The 21253-nt window shown below is 40.8% G+C and overlaps 1 protein-coding gene across 2 annotated transcripts; it reads right to left on the bottom strand.

Annotated features, from left to right (window-relative positions):
- Window positions 1-16797: 16797 nt before the first annotated feature.
- Window positions 16798-21222, bottom strand: ATP23 (ATP23 metallopeptidase and ATP synthase assembly factor homolog). Of its 2 annotated transcripts, XM_061467812.1 has the most exons (6): window positions 20999-21222; window positions 20259-20304; window positions 20073-20154; window positions 19676-19813; window positions 17921-18004; window positions 16798-17003 (listed from the first exon to the last, which is right to left on the bottom strand). In XM_061467812.1, the coding sequence occupies exons 1-6, from the start codon at window positions 21180-21182 to the stop codon at window positions 16800-16802; spliced, it is 738 nt and encodes a 245-aa protein (XP_061323796.1). In that variant the 5' UTR covers window positions 21183-21222; the 3' UTR covers window positions 16798-16799. The 2 variants fall into 2 exon arrangements, with proteins under 2 accessions (XP_061323796.1, XP_061323797.1); XM_061467813.1 differs by lacking the exon at window positions 20259-20304 and having other exon boundaries at window positions 20999-21135.
- Window positions 21223-21253: the final 31 nt, after the last annotated feature.

Raw genomic sequence — 21253 nt, 5'->3', positions numbered from 1 at the left:
CTGAATTTTCCAGGCATTGAATGCCTACTTCCCACCTTAGATGCAAATGCTCGGGAAGAACTTGAAAGCCTTCCATATTAGTAACCTTAGTATACAAGAAATAGGATATATTTTTTGTTTTCATATAAACAGAGCACATAAAATATTCCTTCTATTTCTGTCTCATTTATTTCAAAATACTGAAGTGAATGCACCCTTTCTATAATGTTTCAAAGATAAACTAAGATTCATATTGAAAAACTGCCAGTAGTTGTGTTGGTGTATAGTCATTCTCTGGCTAAAAGCAACCACACACTTGAGACACTCCCCCTATTACACAAAAGACAAGATGTTCTTTTCCTAGGAGTATGAATACCCTGTGTAAGACAATAGGCCTGGTTTTAAGGAAACATACACTTAAATTTAGGTGTTTTCCTTGGGATTCAGGTGCTCATATGAGTATGGTTTTGAGTGAGGATGTATGGCCCCAGTAAGGTTATGGTTGATCAGTACTGTAGAGATTAATGAAAATGTAATGTGCCCCAGCAAATGGACCATCCATGGAAAAAGGCTCTGTCCCTCCACGTGAATCTGGTCTGTGGAAGGGCTTCCAAGTTTAGCAAGGTACAGGAATAATGGGCAAAACCTCTTTAACCCCTTGAATTCTGACTATAATATTTTTCCATTTCCAGTATTTAGTGTTGATATGATCCGTGTTGCAGCCAAATGTACTATATATGTTACCTTTTACCTATGTTAGATACTATTCATTTGTTCTCTTTATTATCCCTAAAAGCAGTTTGGTCCAGCTCCAGGCATTCCTTTCTTTAGCTGACCACTGGTGAGCTGTTTATAGCCTGGTGTTTACAGCACCAGACTGTGCCCATCTCTTAGCATTCCATGTCTGCCCTCCTCTGTGCCACATCTTGTGTCTCCACTTTTCAATTCCAATGCTGTCCTACCAGGACAGTATTTCTTTATAGTATGTCTTTATTCATGCCATAAATAACTCATTCTACACAGAACAACTTCTTATTATTGTTATCTCAATAAAACTATGGTCATACCCTACAAAGATAAAGGAAAGTAGAACAAATTAGTAATAACCACCTAGCTGTCAGTAAAAATGCTGTTAAAGCTGACTCACATAAAACAAAAACAGTTCAGACAGGGCAAGCTTGACACACCTCTGTCCTGGGACTTGCAAACTCATTTCAAAGCCTGTGTCCAGATACTAGCAATGTCAATACGGTATTGCAGGTCTACAAGGTCACAGAATTGTGTGTGGTTTTGTACCTATAACCATACTGCATGAAAACACACCAGAACTTATTCTCATTTTGTGTCATGGCTTTTGCCGCAGATCAAGCTGCATTGTAACAAATTCCCCTGCTGAGCTATCATCTGGCAAACTTTCATGCTCTGTACTTTTACAAGAGCTCATCTGATTAGTGTGCAACATGCATCATGACCTAACACACCCTGATGCTGCCTAGAGTCCTCTTCTACCTCCAATATGCAGTCTGTGAGAGACCTGACTGCTGCTGTGTCAACTGGGACTAGAAATTTGCACATTAAAGTGAAGACAGAAACTCCAGGCAACGTTAAGAAAGAATTAGCAAGCAAATGATGTGGGCAGAAATAGGACAGAAAAAGGGATTAAGTAGGTTTTAGAAATGGTATAGTGGGAAGAGCAAGAGGTCGCAAAGAGTTTGAACTCTCAGGAGAGGAAGAGACATGAAAGCAGCTCCATGTCTCTTACATGCAAGGGAGAGAACTCATGAATGTACAATTAGCAGCATGTTTACCTTCAGCTTCACAAACCAAATCACTATCAGATATATAGAGTAAATTCAAATACCAGATGCCTAAGAATTGTCATGAAATGGCTAGATTAAATGTCAGATTTATCATCTAAATTAACTACAACAAGCTCTACAGATCCACCCAAAACCTGAAACATTTTAGATTTCCTCTGGCTGCTACTAACCCTCTCTTTATATTTCACTTCACTGGTGAATCTAAAAAATGTGTTTACTTTCAACCTTAAAACTGTCAGGCAGGAATAATGCCAATCTAAATTTACAAGGATCAAGTAACTACTTAAGGAAAATGTACTATAGGTATTGCAGAAACCATCCATAGTTTATGATTGTCCAACAAATACAAAAAGAGGCTATGCCTGTAGACCATAAAAATGAAGTAAAAACATAAGATTGCTACTATGAACTTGAAATATTGATATAAAATCAATACTTAACCTGGCATCATCTAGGAAAGTGATTGCAACTTTTATGTTATAAAATCTAGATAAAGCAAGAGTTCTGCAGTTTCTAAAGTTTGAGGTATGAAAATAAAAACCATCATTCTTTAATTTACTTTGAAAAATATTTGTATTTGTCAGCAGAAAACAACTGAAATGTGCAAGGATTTATCTGCATTTAAAAGTAGCTTTGAGAAAAGACAGTAATCCCTCTTTAGACGGAGAAGCTACCTGTAAACCAGTATTTTCCACAGATGATAAGGCAGCTCAGTATAATGGAACCCAGGTGTTAGACTAATTTCTAATTTAACCATAAATGAAGAAAAGAGAAATATTAATCCTCAATGCAAGTTGTTGTGGTATTACAAAATCCATCATAATGAAGAAATGCCCCCACTTTGCACAAAGGTTAACTGTACAAATGGTACTGCATCGACAAAGATGTTAATGAGTTCCTCTGGCAGCAGGTAAGCAAGAGCTAGCAGAAGGAAGCTACTGTGATAGGCAGATAATTACAATGGAAGTCATGTCTTTGGTAATGACTAGGATTCACATCACATACTTTTCAGTAACAGTACAATTTCTCTAGCTCTGTTTATGGTAATCTATGGGATTATTTGACAGCAAGGTGACACTCTGACTTTGGAACAAATTTCTTTCATAGACAGAATAATTACTGATATTGTGACATTCAATTAGATGCATCACTGCTGTATCATTTCGATTTTAGAAAATATACAAGCATAAGTTATATTTTTCATTAGTACATGAAGTTTTTTGGTTCTCAATTTGGGATCCATGATCCTGCCCCTCTACTCTGCTTTTGTGAGACCTCACCTGGAGTATTGCGTGCAGTTCTGGTGTCCTCGAAATAAAAAAGACGTGGAACTGTTGGGGGCCACGAGGATGATCAGGGGACTGGAGCACCTCCCGTATGAAGACAGGCTGAGGAAGTTGGGTCTGTTCAGCCTGGAGAAGAGAAGGCTGCGTGGAGACCTCATAGCAGCCTTCCAGTATCTGAAGGGGGCCTATAGGGATGCTGGGAAGGGACTTTTCATTAGGGACTGTAGTGATAGGACAAGGGGTAACGGGTTCAAACTTAAACAGGGGAAGTTTAGATTGGATATAAGGAGGAAATTCTTTCCTGTGAGGGTGGTGAGGCACTGGAATGGGTTGCTCAGGGAAGTTGTGAATGCTCCATCTGTGACAGTGTTCAAGGCCAGGTTGGATGAGGCATTGGATGATATGGTTTAGTGTGAGGTGTCCCTGCCCATGGCAGGGGGGTTGGAACGTGATGATCTTAAGGTCCTTTCCAACCCTAACTATTCTATGATTCTATGATTTTATTAATATGTATGAGTCAGGAGAAATTTAACAGCTGTGAGTTTTTAACCATTCAACTGAAGGATTAAGAAGGAAAGGAGAGAAATTATGCTTGTAATTCTCTTAAAATTTCATCTCTGTTTTAAACTCTACTACATAACAGCAAATATGTAATATGTTTTTCAAAAGGGAATTCTGACAGTAGTCATGCTAGACACATGCTATATCATATTCTAGGCCAAATCCCCAGCTAATCTATTTACCTCAATCTCACCAAACAGCTACAAACAGAAAAATATTCAGGTGAAGAATAAAGCGTGTCACCCATTATAGAAGTAATGTAAAGTAACAGGGAGAGGGCAAGAAGTACTTCTACTCTTATAGAAGTAACGTAAAGTAACAGGGAGAGGGCAAGAAGTACTTCTACTCTTATAGAAGTAATGTAGAGTAACAGGGAGAGGGCAAGAGTGACAACAAATGTGGTGAGTAGCTCCTGAGGCCCCAAGATATCCTTGGTCCATGACAATAAGCAGGTTCTCACTGTGAACATTTCACTGCAGAGAGCAGAGACTACAGCACCCCATGATTACTTGCATGTGAGAAGTGTTCTACATTCACAAGTGATAAAAGATGTTGTTTGGCAAACAGCAGTTTTTAAGAAAAATGTTTTCTGTTTGAAATTCTTCAATAAATGCTTTGTGAAAACATAGTTTGGCTTCTGGGATAATCATCAGCATTTTATCCATGTTTCATGTACATGTTTCAGTGCCTGAACTTGAGCCACTGGTTACCTAATGCACATTTTATTACTTGAATTCTGTAAGATAGCTGACCTAATCTTCCACAGCTGCCTCACCTAAAAACCGTCTTGCTTTACAAAGTTATGTCTTCAGAAACACAGCATTGTAAATATTAATTTTAAGGGGGAAAAAAGGATAATAGAAGAAAAGGCACGAATATGTCGGAAGCAAAATTTGTTTAGACAATAAAGAATTTCTACAAATACATTGCCTTACTATTAGCATGGATCTTGTCTTACTAGTGATTTCCTCACCCTCTTGGTGTAGGTTTTAAAATGTAAAGTTTATGTATCTGCCTTCTTTGTACCTCTGAATCTGTATGAAATATTCGTTATCTTAAGATATGGGATCTAAATATTAATCAAAGAATGGCATTAAGGAACAATAGCCATTCTTACTCTGTGTAATGTCTGCATCATTCCTTCTATTGAACCTAGGTGTAATTTTTTATACTCAATTTGGATTAGAAAAGTTGGCTTAGGCAACTTACTTATAATCATTATGTGGAAAAAGACTATTTTCAATCAGTATCCTATTATTTCTACTTCTGCTCAGATATTTGTGACCTGAATGAACAAAACCTAAGGCTTTAATGGGATGTGGATACAGCTTACACTTGTTAGCGTAATCACATTTTTCTCTCTCCAGTGAAACAAGCTGCAATCATAATGATCTTACATTTGAGGAGTGGTTTTCATGACAAAGGATTCTCAAATGCTCTAAAAACTTGACAAATTCCATACATGAATGTTACTGCTCACCACTGAATTTCAGCAGCCTCTGTTGTGAAAGGTTTTTAAACAACACACAGCAAAGTCTAGTTCACTTTAGGACAAGATATGACTATTACAAAGAAGAAAGAGTCTCAGCAGGCAGACAATAACACTTCAAACGGAAATGCAGAGAGAACACTGAAGTTAACATACTATTAAGGAAGTGTGTCACATCGATTTAACGACTTTTCTTTTGTGTTTCAAGAGGACCATACATCCAATAACTCATTGAGCAAGTCCAAGTGCACTTGAGGCACTTAAAGCACAGTTCTTCAAGGTGCTGAGTCCTGTGGTTCACAAGACAAATGGCAAGCCTGTAAAAATGACATAATTAAATGCAAGTAAGTGCTTACGTGCCTCAGTGATCAGAACTTCCAGAGTTGTGTAAAACAGTCTCTGTCTCTGAGAGCCTGATGTTCATATTTTGAAAGCAGGATCCCTGAAGGAAACAGAATCAGTGACAGGGGTCGGTATTTTTCACTGGCACAGTTTACAAGAACAGAAATGGGTAATTCCCCTCAAATCTTATCATCCATTATAAGGCTAAAAAGAAACTAAGAAATTTAGACAAAACATAGGTCTCTAAAAAATTTGTGCACAGTTGTTAACCTAACCATAGAGATGTCTATTCCTATAGACATCTCCAGTGCTGCAGCAAAGATTGCACAAGAGAGAGAGGTCTACCATAACCACTAGTTTAAGAGTTTCTCAGGCAGAGGCAAACATGCCTGAGGACTGAGAGCTGCTGCAGCCACAGCTGCTGGTGGTTGGAAATGGAGAGACCAGGCAGCAGTCTGATCAAACTCTCAGGAGATAAGGAGCTTGTCTAAGAGTCTTGAAGAAGCAATTGGAAGAGTCACCACAGGGAATGGTGATTTTAAATAGGAAAGTCCATTATCTTGGTGTTTTCCAAAAGTTCATCCACAGGTGCCTCAGCCATTCTTGGGCAACCTCAGACCATCTGTCCTCAGACACCCAGCCTCTGGGGACCACATCTGCTTTTATGCTACGTAAGAGCAGACATAAAATGCGTTTATGTCAGCATTTGGGTTGAAGTTCCTTGTGTTAAACATGTCTTGAAAGGTAACAGTTATGTCTCAAAAAGCATCTATGAAGGCCAGCGTGGCAACACAGAAGTGACCTAAACTCATAATACTTCTTACAGTCAAATCTAAAAGAAATGCTACAGGAGGTGTTGACATTTCCTTTTATTTTTCCCAGGTTAAGACACACTTTTTAAGACTGTAGCACTGCACATGCAGTAGACACCCTACTTCATGGTGATATATACAGTGTACAAGTTATATTCCTGGCTTGTCTGGGAGGGGTAGTGTATTCCTAGAAAAAATCTTCAGAAAAGCCCATTTTCCACACAAGGTAGGTGACCAGCATGATTTCTAAAACCTAACTGCATCAAGGACTCAGCTACCTAGGATTCATTGACTGAATGCTAGCATGCTTCCTGAGACCCTGTGTCTGAAATACAGATAATTTTTTCCTTTCTAAGCAAAAGTCTGAGGGAGTTTGAACCTACATTTTCCACCTCTTGGGAAATGTCCTATAAGACTATCAGTACTCTGAAGAGCAGAAAGGGGACACACTTGATACCTTTTTTTGCATGGAGCAACTAGAAGTGTATGAGAATCTGAAAGAGTTGAAATAACATCCAGTCCTCTTCAGTTAGTGTCTGGCAGACAAATTCACTCTATCAGAGGCATCCAAAGAGCAGAAGAAGAGGGCTGTTATGTTAGAGGTGGCCTTTTAAGTCTGCTCTTACCCAGCACTCTGAAAAATGCATCAAGATGGAAATGCATACCTGTGACCTTCTTTTCTTGTACTCCCAGTCCTACAGGTAATTAGTCTCCTACTCCTCGTACTAAAGCAGCAGGTGTGAAACCTGAGGGTAATATATATTCTGTGATACCCACTAATGCTGCTCAGTTCCCATGAATGAATATTCAGCCCTGTCAGAAGTGCAGCTCAGTATCAGCACGAGGTTTGACTAGTAATTCCCACTCCCTGTCACAGTTCCTATGGCAAAGAAAGATACTCCCAAATGGTTTCCCAAAGAGATTCCAGTAAAGTGTCAAATCAAAAGCTTGACTGTCAGCTGGCAGCTCAGCATGAGTGCAGGGAGCATAAGGGCAGCTGGGGAATGGAGGAGGGCAGTTGCTGAAGCTGGGGTGTGGGAAGTCTAGAGGAGGCACAGTCAAGATGCAGACACATGCCTAGGTTTATTCATGGACACACAACCAGAGGTCAGAAGGAAGCTCTGTAAAAATAGCACCAGAGGGGGAAAAAGATTTACGTCCTCATTCACGGTCTGCTCGTGGGAAGCTCCCACCTTGTTCCTACCAGAAGCGAAGTGATTTGAAGCAATCAGAGTGAAAAACACTGCTGTGAGATTAGGAGGTAGAAATTGAAAAAGGACGCTGGTATGAAACACCCCTTATCCTCACACATGTAGCATAGCAGATTGGTTTCCAGATACAATTTAATCTCCCTTCTCCCTTATGTGCATTGGAGAGGCAAGTAGGTAACTAGCAATGAAAGGTAAAGAAGGGCTTTCTTTACTTGCGCACACATACACTAATAGGAGGAAGTTGAGGAGGAAAGAGAGGCAAGTGTAATGTGTTCATTGAGAAGAAACTACCACAAACAAGAACTCAGCATGACAAATATGGAGATGAAGGGAAACCACTCAACTGTGAAGGATTTTGGGGAGAGAGAAAGGTGTTTGTGAGTATGCTCCACTTTGCACTGAGAAGGAGGGAGGGTAACTGATAAATGTTACTGGGTACCAGAGTCCTCCTGCTCCCTCTGCAGCCATCACTCTGCCTAGCTGTCACCCAGCCCTGCCTTGTTTACAGCCATTTCCCCAGCTGGTGCAGGTGGGTGGGGATCATCGGTGTAAATCCAGCAAGCAGTGAAATAGTTTCTTGCTTAGCATTCAACAGAGCAGGAGCTGAAACCAAGATTTCTTCACATATTGGTTCCTTACCCACCAGCACATAGAGGCCTTTGTACATGCCCTTGTTCTTTTAATTCTTTACATCTCCTTTTCAAGGAAGGTAAGAGTAATGGTTTCACTCTCTGCCAAGCTCTGAATGAATTTCTCATTTCCCATTAGAGAGCTACAACAAAATAGAACAACAAGCCTACTGAATAAAAAGATGATGTAAATCTCTTGTTTCTAGTTTTCTTTTTGATCAGGCTTGCACGCAAGAGGATGAATGCTAGTTAGTGATTTGGGTGGAGTTCTGGTGGATAAAAACTTCTTGGTGATGAAGCCTTCAATCCTAGCAAGAGGTAAAACTCCCTGAAAACTTCTGAACTTTTCATTACATCAGAGTTGGATTTTTCTGCTTACTGATGATTTTTGTTGTTTTTAGTTATAATTGCTACTGTTCTCTAAAAGAGCTTTGAGAAAGTGCAATCCACACATGAAGGCTCCTGTAGGGAATGGCATACATCCATGCACCTGACAGCTAGGTACTACAGACATTAAAAGTACCTCTGCCAAGGAGCTAATCAGTGAGGTACCTCATGGATAGTGTTTATTCTCTAGGAAAAAGAAAACACCTGAAGACCTTTTATTAAACTGCTCTTCTTTGTAAAATTCTATCTACTGTTTGGACAGTGGTGCTCTTTTCCTCCTTTCTGTTTTTGTCAAAACTTCAAAATCATTCAGATTAAGGAGACAAAATGATACTGTAGTGGAAATCGAGGCATGAGGAACAAGGAAGAGAGCTAAAGTAATTTGCGTGATTCTGATTACTAATGGTGGGTCTTTACTGCTTTACATTTTGGTCTGACACATGCAGCCCAACATTTATCTAACTGCCCCTGCAAACACAGTCACACTCCAAAACAGCACAGATGGCAAACGTATTTCCATGTTTCAAGGTGGTCTTCTAAAGGGAGTGAATATTCTGCAGAAGCAGAATAATGTGATTGAAATATGATTAATTTTTTACCTATTCTAACATTAGGGTTATGCAAATCTGATTAAACCAGAGACTGAAACTCGAACTGAACCGCACACTGAGCAACAGCTGTGTATGGTCTGCGGCTGGCTTTCTACAGCAGCACGCTGTTCCGCGGTCCTTCGGCTCCCTCTGCTGCTCAATCGATTCCCGTGGTTTTCATATTCGCAGTGAATTTAACTTCTTTTTTTAAACCTCTGTTTTGAAGATAAAAAATGATGCAGATTAAAATTGCACCTAAAGCAGTTAAATGATTGCTCTAATTGATAAACACTGTGTGCAAAGTTTTATGTAGTTACTGGCTCTTCTCTCAGGGAATGACAAGAAGCCCATCAGACCCTTCTGATTGCTGGGGCTTTGAGCAACCTGGTCTACTGGAATGTATCCTTGCCCATGGCAGGAGAGCTCGAACTTGATGATCTTTTAATGGTCTTCGAACCCAAACCATTCTATGATTCTGCCATTGCAATTTGACTTGATGGAACTGAAATGTATCTGTTGCTTTAGCTGGTATTTCCTGGTTATGTAATTTTATTTCACAGAATCATTTGATCATTTAGATTGGAAAAGACCTTTTAGACCACTGAATCCAACCATTAACCTAGCACTGCCAAGTCCATCACTTTTAAGTCTTTTAAATACCTCCAGGGATGGTGACTCAACCACTTCCCTGAGCAGCCTATTCCAATCCTTGCAACCATTTCAGTGAAGAAAGTTTTCCTCATATCCAATCTAAACCTCCTCAGGTACAACTTGAGGTCATTTCCTCTTGTCCTGTCACTTGTTACTTGGGAGAAGAGCTTGAACCCATCTCACCACAACCTCCTGTAACGTAGTTGTCGAGAGTAACAAGGTCTCCCCTGAACCTCCTTTTCTCCAGGCCAAACAGCTCCAATTCCCTCCTGATCAGTCTGCCCCTTCTTCCAAAAGTCATAAACCCCTTTTTGTCCTGAATTCCAGCCAAAGCTCTCTGTTCAGCTAGGCCAGTCTTCATCCCTGCCAGCCCACCTCTCAGCACATGGGGATGTGCCTTGAAGACTTCCTTCTTGCAGAATGCCCAGCCTTCCTGGACTCCTGTGCCCTTCAGGCCCTCTCCCGGGGACAGGTCTGCCCTCTGGCAATCCAAGGAGGCAGCTCTGCTGACATCCCTCCTCCTCTTCCCCCCACTTACTTCTCTGAGAATAGAAAACTCTGTCATTCTGTGATTTCTATGCCCAAGAGGGCCTGCAATCATTACAGCATATTTCATGTGAGGGATTTTTTTAATAATTAGTTTTTTATATAGCTCAATTTAATCTTTATTACCAGTGTCTCTTGCAGATATCTTTGGAATGCTTTCCTTCCTAGAGTTTGATGGTGTTCATCTATCAAAAATGATAAAGAAAAAAAAAAGAAGCTGCTTACATATTCTAATCTTTATTACTGTATTTTCCATATCTAAGTAGACTTGACAAAGCTTATCCCGGATAGCAGACCACTATATATATTCTAACAATATATTGGTCAAAAGGCAATATAAATCCAATCCATGCAAACATACACATACATTCATTAAATAGAACTTTTGCTAATAAGGTATAATGAAGGGAAGAAATTATCTGCCAGAATATGTGTGAGAAGTATTATAAAACCTCAGCATCGTACATCATACAGACTAAAACAGGGATTTGAAAAGCAGTAAAGGTTAAGGGAATATTAACACACAAGATTATGCTGTACTAAGGCATCTTTGATCCTCAGGGGATTTTAGAAAACCCTAAAGGTCTATCTAGATTGCATCAAAGATGGGAAGCTTAGAATTCAGTGTCTAATTTTCGCCATAGGTGTGTATGGTATCACATCCACTTTTTTCTGTTCAGATATTCAGCCGTGCAATTACTTCTGTCCTGGATGGAATTAACCCAAGAAAATAATATTATGATATCTCCATTTGGAATTCTGCAAGACTACTGAAAGCACAGGTTTGGGGAATCTTGGCCAAGATGTTACTTCCTCCAAGACAATGAGGATGACTTTCTGTGGGATCTGCATTAATGCTTAGCCCCAGAAGCAATAGTACCTGTGGGTATAAATTATGTTATACCTGGGAATAAATGCAACCCACATGTAGTCCAACATGAACAGAGCAATTCAGACAGCTCAGCCCTGATCACATTTCTCAGCCCTACTTGGATGTTTTGTTTCGTCCTTTGTGAGAACAGTGTTTATGTTTGAATCCTTTCAACTGCTGCTGTTGAGGAAATGGCTACACATTGCTGAGTCTGCTCAGGGGACAGGGGAAGTGTCTGTCTTTGCTATCACCTTCTTCGGGCTGCTTGTTCCTGTGTGACACCTTAGGAGCAAGCCCATTGGGCCAGAGACTACATGACTGAATTCTTCTCAGGAGGAAATTCCAGAATGACAGTCAGATCCAAAAGATTGTAGGCATGTGAAATAAATAGGTGGACTGCAGGAGACCAAAGCTGTAGTCAAACAAGAGTCCCCTCAGAGGCTGCCTAATTCTGGAGGTACTTAGGAGGACCTTCCCTTTGCAGCCATAGCATCAGACCGGCACATGAAATTTGTGCATATCCTGACCTTCCCTTACGTGAGCAGTTCAAGTCTCACCAGGGAGTCTGCTGTCCCACCTCAGCCAAATCTTACAGTTATGTATTGCCTGAAAAAAAAACAAAACTTCTTACACTGATAGTCACAAAATACATAGGGATGCTGAATACGAATACAAGAATATAAGGACACTGAACAAGAGAAGTGAACTCTGATCATCATACCCACCTCATCTCACCACCAGAGAAAACCAGAACATGAGCAGCAGCTCATACTGCACATGCATAATTGTCTGCTTCAGATCTCATCTCCGAGGACCAGACTCACCCAGCCCTGCCATTGTCACAGCTCAGCTCAGCACTGGAGCTGTCACACAGGACTCTTCATCCAGAGGCTGCAAACACAGAGCTGTGCACTAGTGCCTGAACAGCAGGAAATAGCATCTAGCTGTTCAACAGAAATACCAGTCATCCCTACCAAATTAATCAAATAAAATTTCCTTTCTGATCCCAATTTTTGTGATTACTTTGACTTTAAGCATGTGAGTAATATACACCAGGATGGTCCTGTAAGGGCTTAAGATCTCAGTCCATTAAGCTTGCCCTAACTCAGTCTTACTCAGCCTATCACTGTGGCCTACCCAGTGCTGCAGGGGAAGGCAGAGAAAAACTGGAAACCAAATTTATGCATTTTGGGGGGTGGAGATGATAAAAGAGGAAGAACAGCACTTTCCTTTACAAAGTTTGCCAATGACCAGGAGAAATCCTGAAATAGAAGATTACTACAACAGGAATAAAATAAAAATAAAATGAACATACAACAATATAGTTTCAGTTCATCCTTTTTTGAAATATCAAAAGACTTAACATTTCTCATCCTGGTATCAACCTTTTCCCTAAACTTTTCAACCTCAGAATAAACAATGCATATTCCTTGTTCTCTATCTTATTTAGAGTATCTACACTCTTTTGATGCTTATATACCATCTTCTAAATTCCCATTTAAATCAACCATCACCATTTTATAAGCGTTCAACCTTGTACCATGATTTGAATTCCCTCTCCCAATACATTTATGGAGTCATCACTTCCACTCAGATCCAGTTTTTCTTGCTTTCTTTCCAGACTTTGTTGATTAAGACAGCTGAAGAAAGCAAAATGTACAACACCAAGGAAAGCAAGAGCAGAATCACAAAATTGTGGTCCTGTGATAAAGACATTCCTCTGGGAGTGGATGAGTGAGAACCTGGGCTGCAGGACCTGGCTGTTCAAGTCTCCCAGGACTGCTTTTGCATTTTACAATAAACGGGGAGCAGATAAAATGCCTGTATATATGCAGCTATCCTTCCAAGTGATTAAGCCTAAACTCTGGGTTCAAACTGCAAATTTGCACAGTGACCTTACATGCTGTCTAAGCCCATTCAGGTGGCAGGTGGCATTCTACTGCTATTTTCACATAGTTTTCAGACAACAATTAGCAGAGCAGAGTGGCTTTTTGCCTGACTGAATTCCATGTGAACAAAACATGATTGGCAGATTCTTGTGCTTAGGATTCAAGTACCAGGTGCTTGACCTACTGCTACATCTACAGCAACAAATTAAACATGCCTGCGATGGTTTTTGACATTTGAGGTAAGTTAGCAGAACAATTCACACTGGTACTTTCAAACTTTTTATATCTCTGCAGGGCATGTATGCTAACTACCTAGCTGAGATGTTCCCAAGGTCATGTTGATTCTTCAACCGTATCTGGGGCTTACACACAATAAGGCCAGACATTAATGATGTGCTCCAGGTATTGGTATCAGTGCCAATTCTGTTTAACCTTAACAACCTGGAAGACAGGAGTAGTTCAACTTCTGCAGGTTTGTAGACAAAACAATGTTGAGGGGAGTGGTTGCTACACCAAAGGTTTGTGCTGCTGTTCAAAGAGACCTTGACACAGCAGAGAGGAACCTGATCAAGCTCAAAGGGGTATGCTAACTCCTACACCTGGTAAGGGGAAGCCACAGGTACCAGCACACAGCATGGACTGATCAGGTAGCTGGAAAGAAGCTTGGCAGAAAAGGCCCTAGCAGTGCTGGTGAACACCAATTTGTATGCAGGCAACACAGTCTTGAAGCTAACAAGGCCAACAGCCTCCTGAGCTGTGTTAGGGAGGGTGTTGCCAGCAGATAGTCCACTCTGCTAAGCTCTGGTGAGACATCTGGAGTGCTGGGTCCAGTTTTGGGCTTCCCAGTACAAGAGAGACATAGACATAGTAGAGCAAGTCCAGAAAACTGCCATGAAGATGATAAACAGAATATCTGTCCTACAAAGAAATCAAAACCTTCAGCCTGGAGAAGGGAAAGTCCAGGAAGATCTTCTCAATGTTCATAAATACCTGATGGGACAATGGTATTAGTAGAGAAGACTGAGCCAGAGTCTTCTCAGGGGTGCCCAAGGAAAGGACAAGATGAAATTGGCACAATCTGAGATACAGAAAACTCCATTAACATGTAAGGAGAAAAAAAAACAACAAACAACTAAATCAACCTGTGAGGGTGATCAAATGCTGGAACAAGTGATCCTGATAGACTGTAGCATCTCTGCCCTTAGCGATATTCAAAACCCAACTACACACCTCAGCAACATGCTTCAGTTGACCCTCCTCTGTGTAGCATGGTTGAAAGAGCAGTTTCCAGAAGTCCCTTCCAACCTCAGCAATTCTATGCTTCTGCAGTTGTGAACTTCACACACGCAATCTGACACCACCACCACGAGTTACCTTGACATCCTATGAAGTTAAAAGCCTGTCTAAAATGTTTTGCATTTCATATGAAGTAGTAATAATCCAGGCGCGGTTCCTTCTGTGGAGCTAGATTTCCCAGCTGGATCTGAGTCTGTAACTATCACAGCAGCTAAGGTTACAAACCTTTGACTGGCGATCCACATTTCCATTAGCAGTCCTGAGGAGGACTTGCGTGGTGGTTGACAAGAAGCTCGACATGAGCTGGCGGTGTGTGACAGCCCAGAAAGACAACCATATCCTGGGGTGACTCAAAAAAGGCACGACCAGCAGGCTGAGGGAGGTGATTCTCCCCCTCTGCTCTTGTGAGCCCCCACCTGGAGTACGGCATTCAGCTCAGGGGCCCCAAACACAAAAGGGACGTGGACCTATTGAAGAGAGCCCAGAGGGCCATGAAGATGATCTGAGAGCTGGAGCACCCCTCCCATGAAGACAGGCTGAGAGCGTTGGGCTTGTTCAGTCTGAAAAAAAGGCTCTAGGGAGACTTTCTAGCAGCCTTTTATTACCTAAAGGGGCCTACAAGAAATCTGGAGAGGGGCTTTTTACAAGGGCAGGTAGTGACAGGACAACAGGGAACAGTTTTAAACTGAGAGAGAGGAGATTTAGATTATGTAAGAAATTCTTTCCTGTGAGGGTGGTGAAACACTGGAACAGGTTGCCCAGAGAAGCTGTGGCTGCCCCATCCCTGGCAGTGTTCAAAGCCAGGCTGGACAGGGCTTTGAGCAACCTGGTCTAGTGGAAGGTGTCTCCACCTGTGGCAGGAGGGGTGGAACTAGATGAACTTTAAGGTCCCTTCAACACAAACCCTTCTGTGGTTGTGTCACTGAACTGTGCCTGTGGTTGAATCACACCTTTAATTACAGCAAAGAAGAGAACGCATCCATCTCTTGCATCCATGACAATGATTTCTTATACTTGAAAATAACATAGGAATGAAACAACTTACCCCAGACTTAGGATGATGCTAGCTGCTTCTTGCTATCCTCAGATGGACTTACTGACTTAACAAGTTGTCGTGGTTTAAACCCAGTCAGGCAGCTCTTTCACTCACTCCCCCCCTTCTTTCCCTCCCCCTACTCCCGGAGGGACGGAGAGGAGAATCAAAAGAATGTAACTCCCACGGGTTGAGATAAGAACAGTTTAGTAACTAAGGTATAACACAGATCGCTACTGCTACCACCAATGATAATAATGATAAAGGAAGTAACAAGGGAAGAGAATACAACACCTCAGCACCAGTCGACCGATAACTCGCCCCCCAAGCCCAACCAAGCACTGACCGATACCTCCTCCAACCCCACAGTCCCCCAGCCCTTCCGGGTAACTCCCAGTTACATCCTGGGCATGACGTGCTGTGGTATGGAATACCTCTTTGGTCAGTTTGGGTCAGGTGTCCTGTCTCTGCTTCCTCCCGGCTTCCCCTCCTCCCTGGCAGGGCATGAGGCTCACAACGTCCTTGGCCAAACCAAAACACCCGTGTTATCAGCTCTATTCCCAGGCCAAAAGTCAAAACACAGCACTGCACCAGCTATCAAGGAGAAAAATGGCTGCTACTGCTGAACCCAGGACGCACGTGGAGGAAGAAGACGGTGAGTTTTACACCAGCTTCTTCAGCAAAACTCAACCTCATGGACAAACTCTCACTAATGCTTATCCAGCATGTAGGTTTGATCTGGTAAGCAGAATTATCAAACTCCTAAAAAACCCAAAGGAAGATAACTGTGAAGTTAACATTAGATGAGCTGGAATTCCAGGAATTTCATGAAGTGTTAAAAAAAAAAAAAAAGTGGTAGTTTATTCAATTTGGGGTTTACCCATAGTTATTAAATCTAGAACCAAGAGCTGGGGTACCCTTTAAAATGCAGTGATGGTCAGATGCCTTTTAAAATGCAGTGATGAAGATCCCAGGTTTATGATTGCGTATCAACGATGGTGCAAATGTAAAGATTTTATGAAAAGATTTATTCAACAAGAACTTTAGAAACCAAGACTTATTCAACAAAAAGATTGATTCAACAAAAAGATTTATTCAACAAAAACTTTAGAAACCAAGTCCTAGTGAGACAGAGCCAAATGCGCATTGAAACGTGCAGACAGCTATTTGACAAGTCATTTGGTGTACTAAATGACCATGCTGGAATAAGAGGTGACAAAACACAGTTTTCAGCCTTGCTCATTTACTCTGTTTACTTCCATGGAAGTTGGCTTCTGGAAAAAGTTTACAAAAATCTATATATTTGATAGAATTGCCCCTTTTCACCAGCACTGTGGGCGCAGACTGCAACTCCTGATGTTACAGAGGAGTAAGATATTAACATCATTTTTCATGTTTTTTTTCCCTTTACAAATTAGCGTTGTAGCGATCTCTGTTCTGAAAGTCTCTAAAAGCACGCTTTGCATCTGTTTTACTGTGAGGGATTCTTCCAAAAGGTTCCAAATCATTGAAGCAGGCATCAAAAACTTCATCCACAGCTTTTTCTGCCGTTTCTTTGCTAACTTTTCTAACAGCCAGAATGGAACGAATTGCTCTGTCTCGTACACACGTCTGAAGTGGGAATCAGATAAAGAAAAGTATCTGTCATTATTAGTATAAATATTTTTTTCCAGATTTTTTCAATTATTAACTCGTACTACATATGCAATAACTTTGTATCACAGAAGAATCAAACAGTACCTGTAATAAGCATATTTGTTCTGTCCCATGTTTAACTATGTGGTTTAGTTTTTCATGTGCAGATAAACCACCAGAGAATTTCTTAGAACAAGAATTAAAATACAATTTGGCATTTGTTCGAGGTATCAAATATTTGTACAATTTGACTTGGACACAAGAGAAAAATATGTCACAAACAGACATAAATACCAGTTAGCACTTTTCCAACTGAAATGTTATAAATGTAAAGGAATGACCCCTCTGCAGGCCTTCATTTTGATACTTCTCTTTACAGCAACTTTTGCTTATCTTTAGTAGGCAAACTGCATAAAGATGTAAACATTACAAGCTAACTGACAGTCTGACACGAGCAAGTACTTCAGACTCAACCCATCATCTTTACTATTAAAAAAAGTGATTTGTGTAAGACTTCACACACATGCTTATCTAGAACCTTTGTCATTCACCTTTCTCCAGTTTTCAAAGACTTTTACCCACTTACAGTGGTTAAGGTAATCCCACTGCATTTCCTGTTTTTTGTTTGGTCCTTATTAACTATCCATTATCAGTGGTAATGCCCTATGATAAGACTAAGTATTCAGGGATTTCACTCCTACAAAAATAACAACATGGAAAAAAATCATATCATTAAAGATTATTAAAGTTTAATTAAGAGAAAGCAGCAAGTTCATGGCATCTACTTCCTTCTCTGATATTTTCAACTATGAAAGTGTAGAGGGCCAAGATCAAGTAGGTAAAGATGGATAGCTCATAGCAAATCATTAGACTTTAACATCTATAGTTTTTACCTGATGGTGTCCTTTCAATCCAAATTTAAACCTTGCTATTTCATTCATCAGTGTACAGTCCCCACTGAGATTAGCAGCTCTAATCTATTGAAGAAAAAAGAAAAGCCACAAGATCAGAGAAACACATGGAAATATGAAGTCAAAAAAGCTGTAACAATTCTTTTTCTTCAACATCTTTCTGGCGACTGCTGATAGAGAATATTCCCAGGGCCACTTCTTACTTATTAAGTACCTATTACCCTATCCACCCTCTCAGACTCAATGAACTATGAAGTACTACTACAGAACCTGTAAGTTTCTCCAGGGACAAGGTCTTACACATTCCCAAAGCTTAAGTGAATGAGCAGAAGAGATCATAAGAATGTGCGTGTGTGTGTGTGTGTGGGTGTGTGTGTAAATATACATAGTGAACTGCTAAAAGTACATAGAAATAATATTCTATCAGAAGCTGATACAAGAGTCAGGAAGACAGGCAGATATCTTTCAAAGACTACAGCTACAATAGCCAGAAGAGCAGCAACCCTCCTGCTTTAGGAAAAGCCACGTTTAAATAAGTATGTATGTTTTAGCTCAACTGTCTTGTCCTGTGCATTGTAATTTCATTTGTCTGCCAACTGTTTTACACCCTACTCTCTTAGTTAGGAAATATAACTAAAACTAGATTTCCTATAATTAAATACAAGAGTGAGAATAAATGCATAGAAAATAATAAATGTAAAAATTAAAAGCTGACAATATAAATTGTAAACACTATATAATAAAATACGTATCAACAGACCTGAAGCAAGCAAATAACCTAGATAAGAGCAAGAACAAACAAAATCTTGTTACATATATGCTCTCTAATTTTATGTTTGAGGCTAACATGCTTTATTCTGCACTGTGTAGATCTTGGACAAAAAATGTAGGTAATAGTTAATAATTCTGAATTATTGTATTAGGTTTACATGGCAAGATGTTGGCAGTGGGGGACCTGCTGAGGTGGCATCTGTGAGAAGAGACAAGGGGCTCCCCTGCATGTCAGGATCAATTTCTGCTGGTTCTAAACCAGACCCACCACTGGTGACAGCTGAGCCCATCAAATGCACCAGCACTACCTCTGTGATGACTTATTTAAGAAAGAATTAAAAATACTAAATAGGAGCTGTGAGAAAAACGTGATAGAAACAGCCCCACAGACACCAAGGTCAGTGAAGAAGGAGAGGGAGGAGGTGCTCCAGACACAAGAGCAGAGATTGTCCTACAACCTGTAAAGACCACAGTGACACAGGTTGTCTCCTTGCAGCCTGTGATGGAACACAGTGGAGCAGCAACACCACAATTCATCAAAAAATACATGTTATAGGAAAAGACATATTTGTCATTAACAAAAAAAGACCTAAACAACAATAAGGTGTTAACCATACAGCCGTAATAACTACACAAAATACCACGACTTGCAGAGAAGAAAGAGAGCCCTATAAATATTTGATTAGTGTGTGAAAGTGTTTTTATGTCCAACTCATTTGTTAATAATACTGTGATACAGTGATCACATTCTATGTAATATGACACTGACATATTAATATTTGTGAAAACTAAAGATCTATTTTCTGAATACAACTACGTAGATTGACCTGACAGAAAGGATAAAACATATTAACAGGATTAAACCACATGAAGGTTTGTGTAACAGCATGCCCATTTAAACATCAAACACCCCCCTCAACCATCAACAATTAATATAATGACAATATTGGAAGCCTTTTAACTTACCTCTGAACATGCTAAATGTTTGACGTTTTTAAACCAGTCAACATGTGCACGGCAGTGATCAAAAGCATGAATTAATTCATGTGTGACCACCCGGTTCATATGGGATTGGTGGCGAATGTTGTTCTGACATAGAACAATCTGTAGAAGAAACAATAGGCAGTCTTTTCACTTAGTTTCAACATCTCCTTTACTTCTCAGAGATCAAGTACTTATCACCTACAGCATTTAGACTCTTTAGATCAGCACTTTCAACATTACAGCCTCATCATTCTGCAGAGTACTAGTTCTGATACCATAGAATATCTTCCATTTATTTTGTTTTCATGACTAATCCCAGTAACAAAACACTAAAAAAATAATTGTAGTCCTCTGAAAGAAAACAATGTCCGTTGCCTACCTGAGATGTGGCAGAATCAAAACCTCCACCAACACAGGCATCACAGTTTTCACAAGAAAAGTGCCGGTCATTGAAGACAGTGCTGAAATGTCCAAACAAAGTTATAGGGAAGAATCTGAAAAAGACTAGTAACTCCATATTAACAGTGATGCTATTGCACAAAACAAGATGAGTTAGATTACATACCAACCAGACTGCTTCATAGCCTCAAGAAGAAGTTGAGCATATGGATCTAGAAAAACATTGCTGCAATCAATTTCTCTAGACAAAAGTTTTGCAAGTCATCTATAATCAAAATATAAAGGCATTCAAGAAAAAAAAAAAGAAAGCACTACACATGCAAATTCATACTTTGCAGTATTTAGTCCTAATGTAATGCAACTGGCATCTGATACAGCTCAGACTCTGGAAAGTGATACAGGATCATGATATATAGAAAACTATTCAGGAATCATGTCACTTTTGACACTCTTAAGAGTAGCAGACATAAGTAATGGCATATAGTGACCACTGGTTTTGGTAACATTTGCAGTCAACATCAGATTGTGAGAAGCGCATAAATGAACCAAAAAATGACAAATCCTCTCAAATTTTTAAGGAAAAGAAGCCGAGAAGGACCTTCTGATAGGAAAACGGCACACAGCCACTTCTGAAATTGTGTTTTCTGTGTCTTAACCAAAGCCAACGAGTTCATACAGCAGCAGCCCCATCCTGTCACCCGTCCAAGCCCTGTCCAGCCGCCCCAAGCGTGAGCAGCGGCGGCAAGGTAACAGCTCCAGCCCAGAGACCCTGCGGCCCAAGGTCACCACGGCCAACCGCAGCTCGCCGTACCGGTGGCGAACACGGAAGCTCCAAGAGCCACCCAGGGCATTCTCCGCTGCTCCAGCGCCAGTCCCGGTCCCGCCGGGGGACAGGGAAGCACTTACTCGTTTCCAGGGCCATCCTGAGCATCACCTGGCACTTGTTGTGGTAGGTGAACAAGCTGCGCACCAGGAAGCTCTGAGGGTTCTTGTTCCGTTCCGGGAAGAGCCGGTAGCCTAAGTCATCCTCCTCCTCTTTCCCTACCTTCTCCTCGGCCGCCTGCGGCGACTCGGCTTCCCCCGGCTCCATTGCCGACCCGCACCCCTGCCTCGCCTGCCGGCCACCGTCCTGACGGCAGGGCCGAGGGGAGGTGCACGCCG

The sequence above is a fragment of the Pezoporus flaviventris genome, unplaced genomic scaffold, assembly GCF_033815535.1.
Source record: "Pezoporus flaviventris isolate CSIRO_AGI_PZ_B2104156 unplaced genomic scaffold, CSIRO_AGI_Pfla_v1 ptg000045l, whole genome shotgun sequence".
Lineage (NCBI taxonomy): Eukaryota > Metazoa > Chordata > Aves > Psittaciformes > Psittacidae > Pezoporus > Pezoporus flaviventris.
This window is presented reverse-complemented; position numbering and strand designations above follow the sequence as displayed.

Coding starts and splice junctions, on each gene's coding strand:
- ATP23 (XM_061467812.1), bottom strand. CDS start 21,182: ATGGAGCCGGGGGAAGCCGAGTCGCCGCAGGCGGCCGAGGAGAAGGTA. Junction 20,155..20,258: donor GCTATGAAGCAGTCTGGTTG/GTATGTAATCTA, acceptor TGGACATTTCAG/CACTGTCTTCAATGACCGGC. Junction 19,814..20,072: donor TTGATTCTGCCACATCTCAG/GTAGGCAACGGA, acceptor TTTCTTCTACAG/ATTGTTCTATGTCAGAACAA.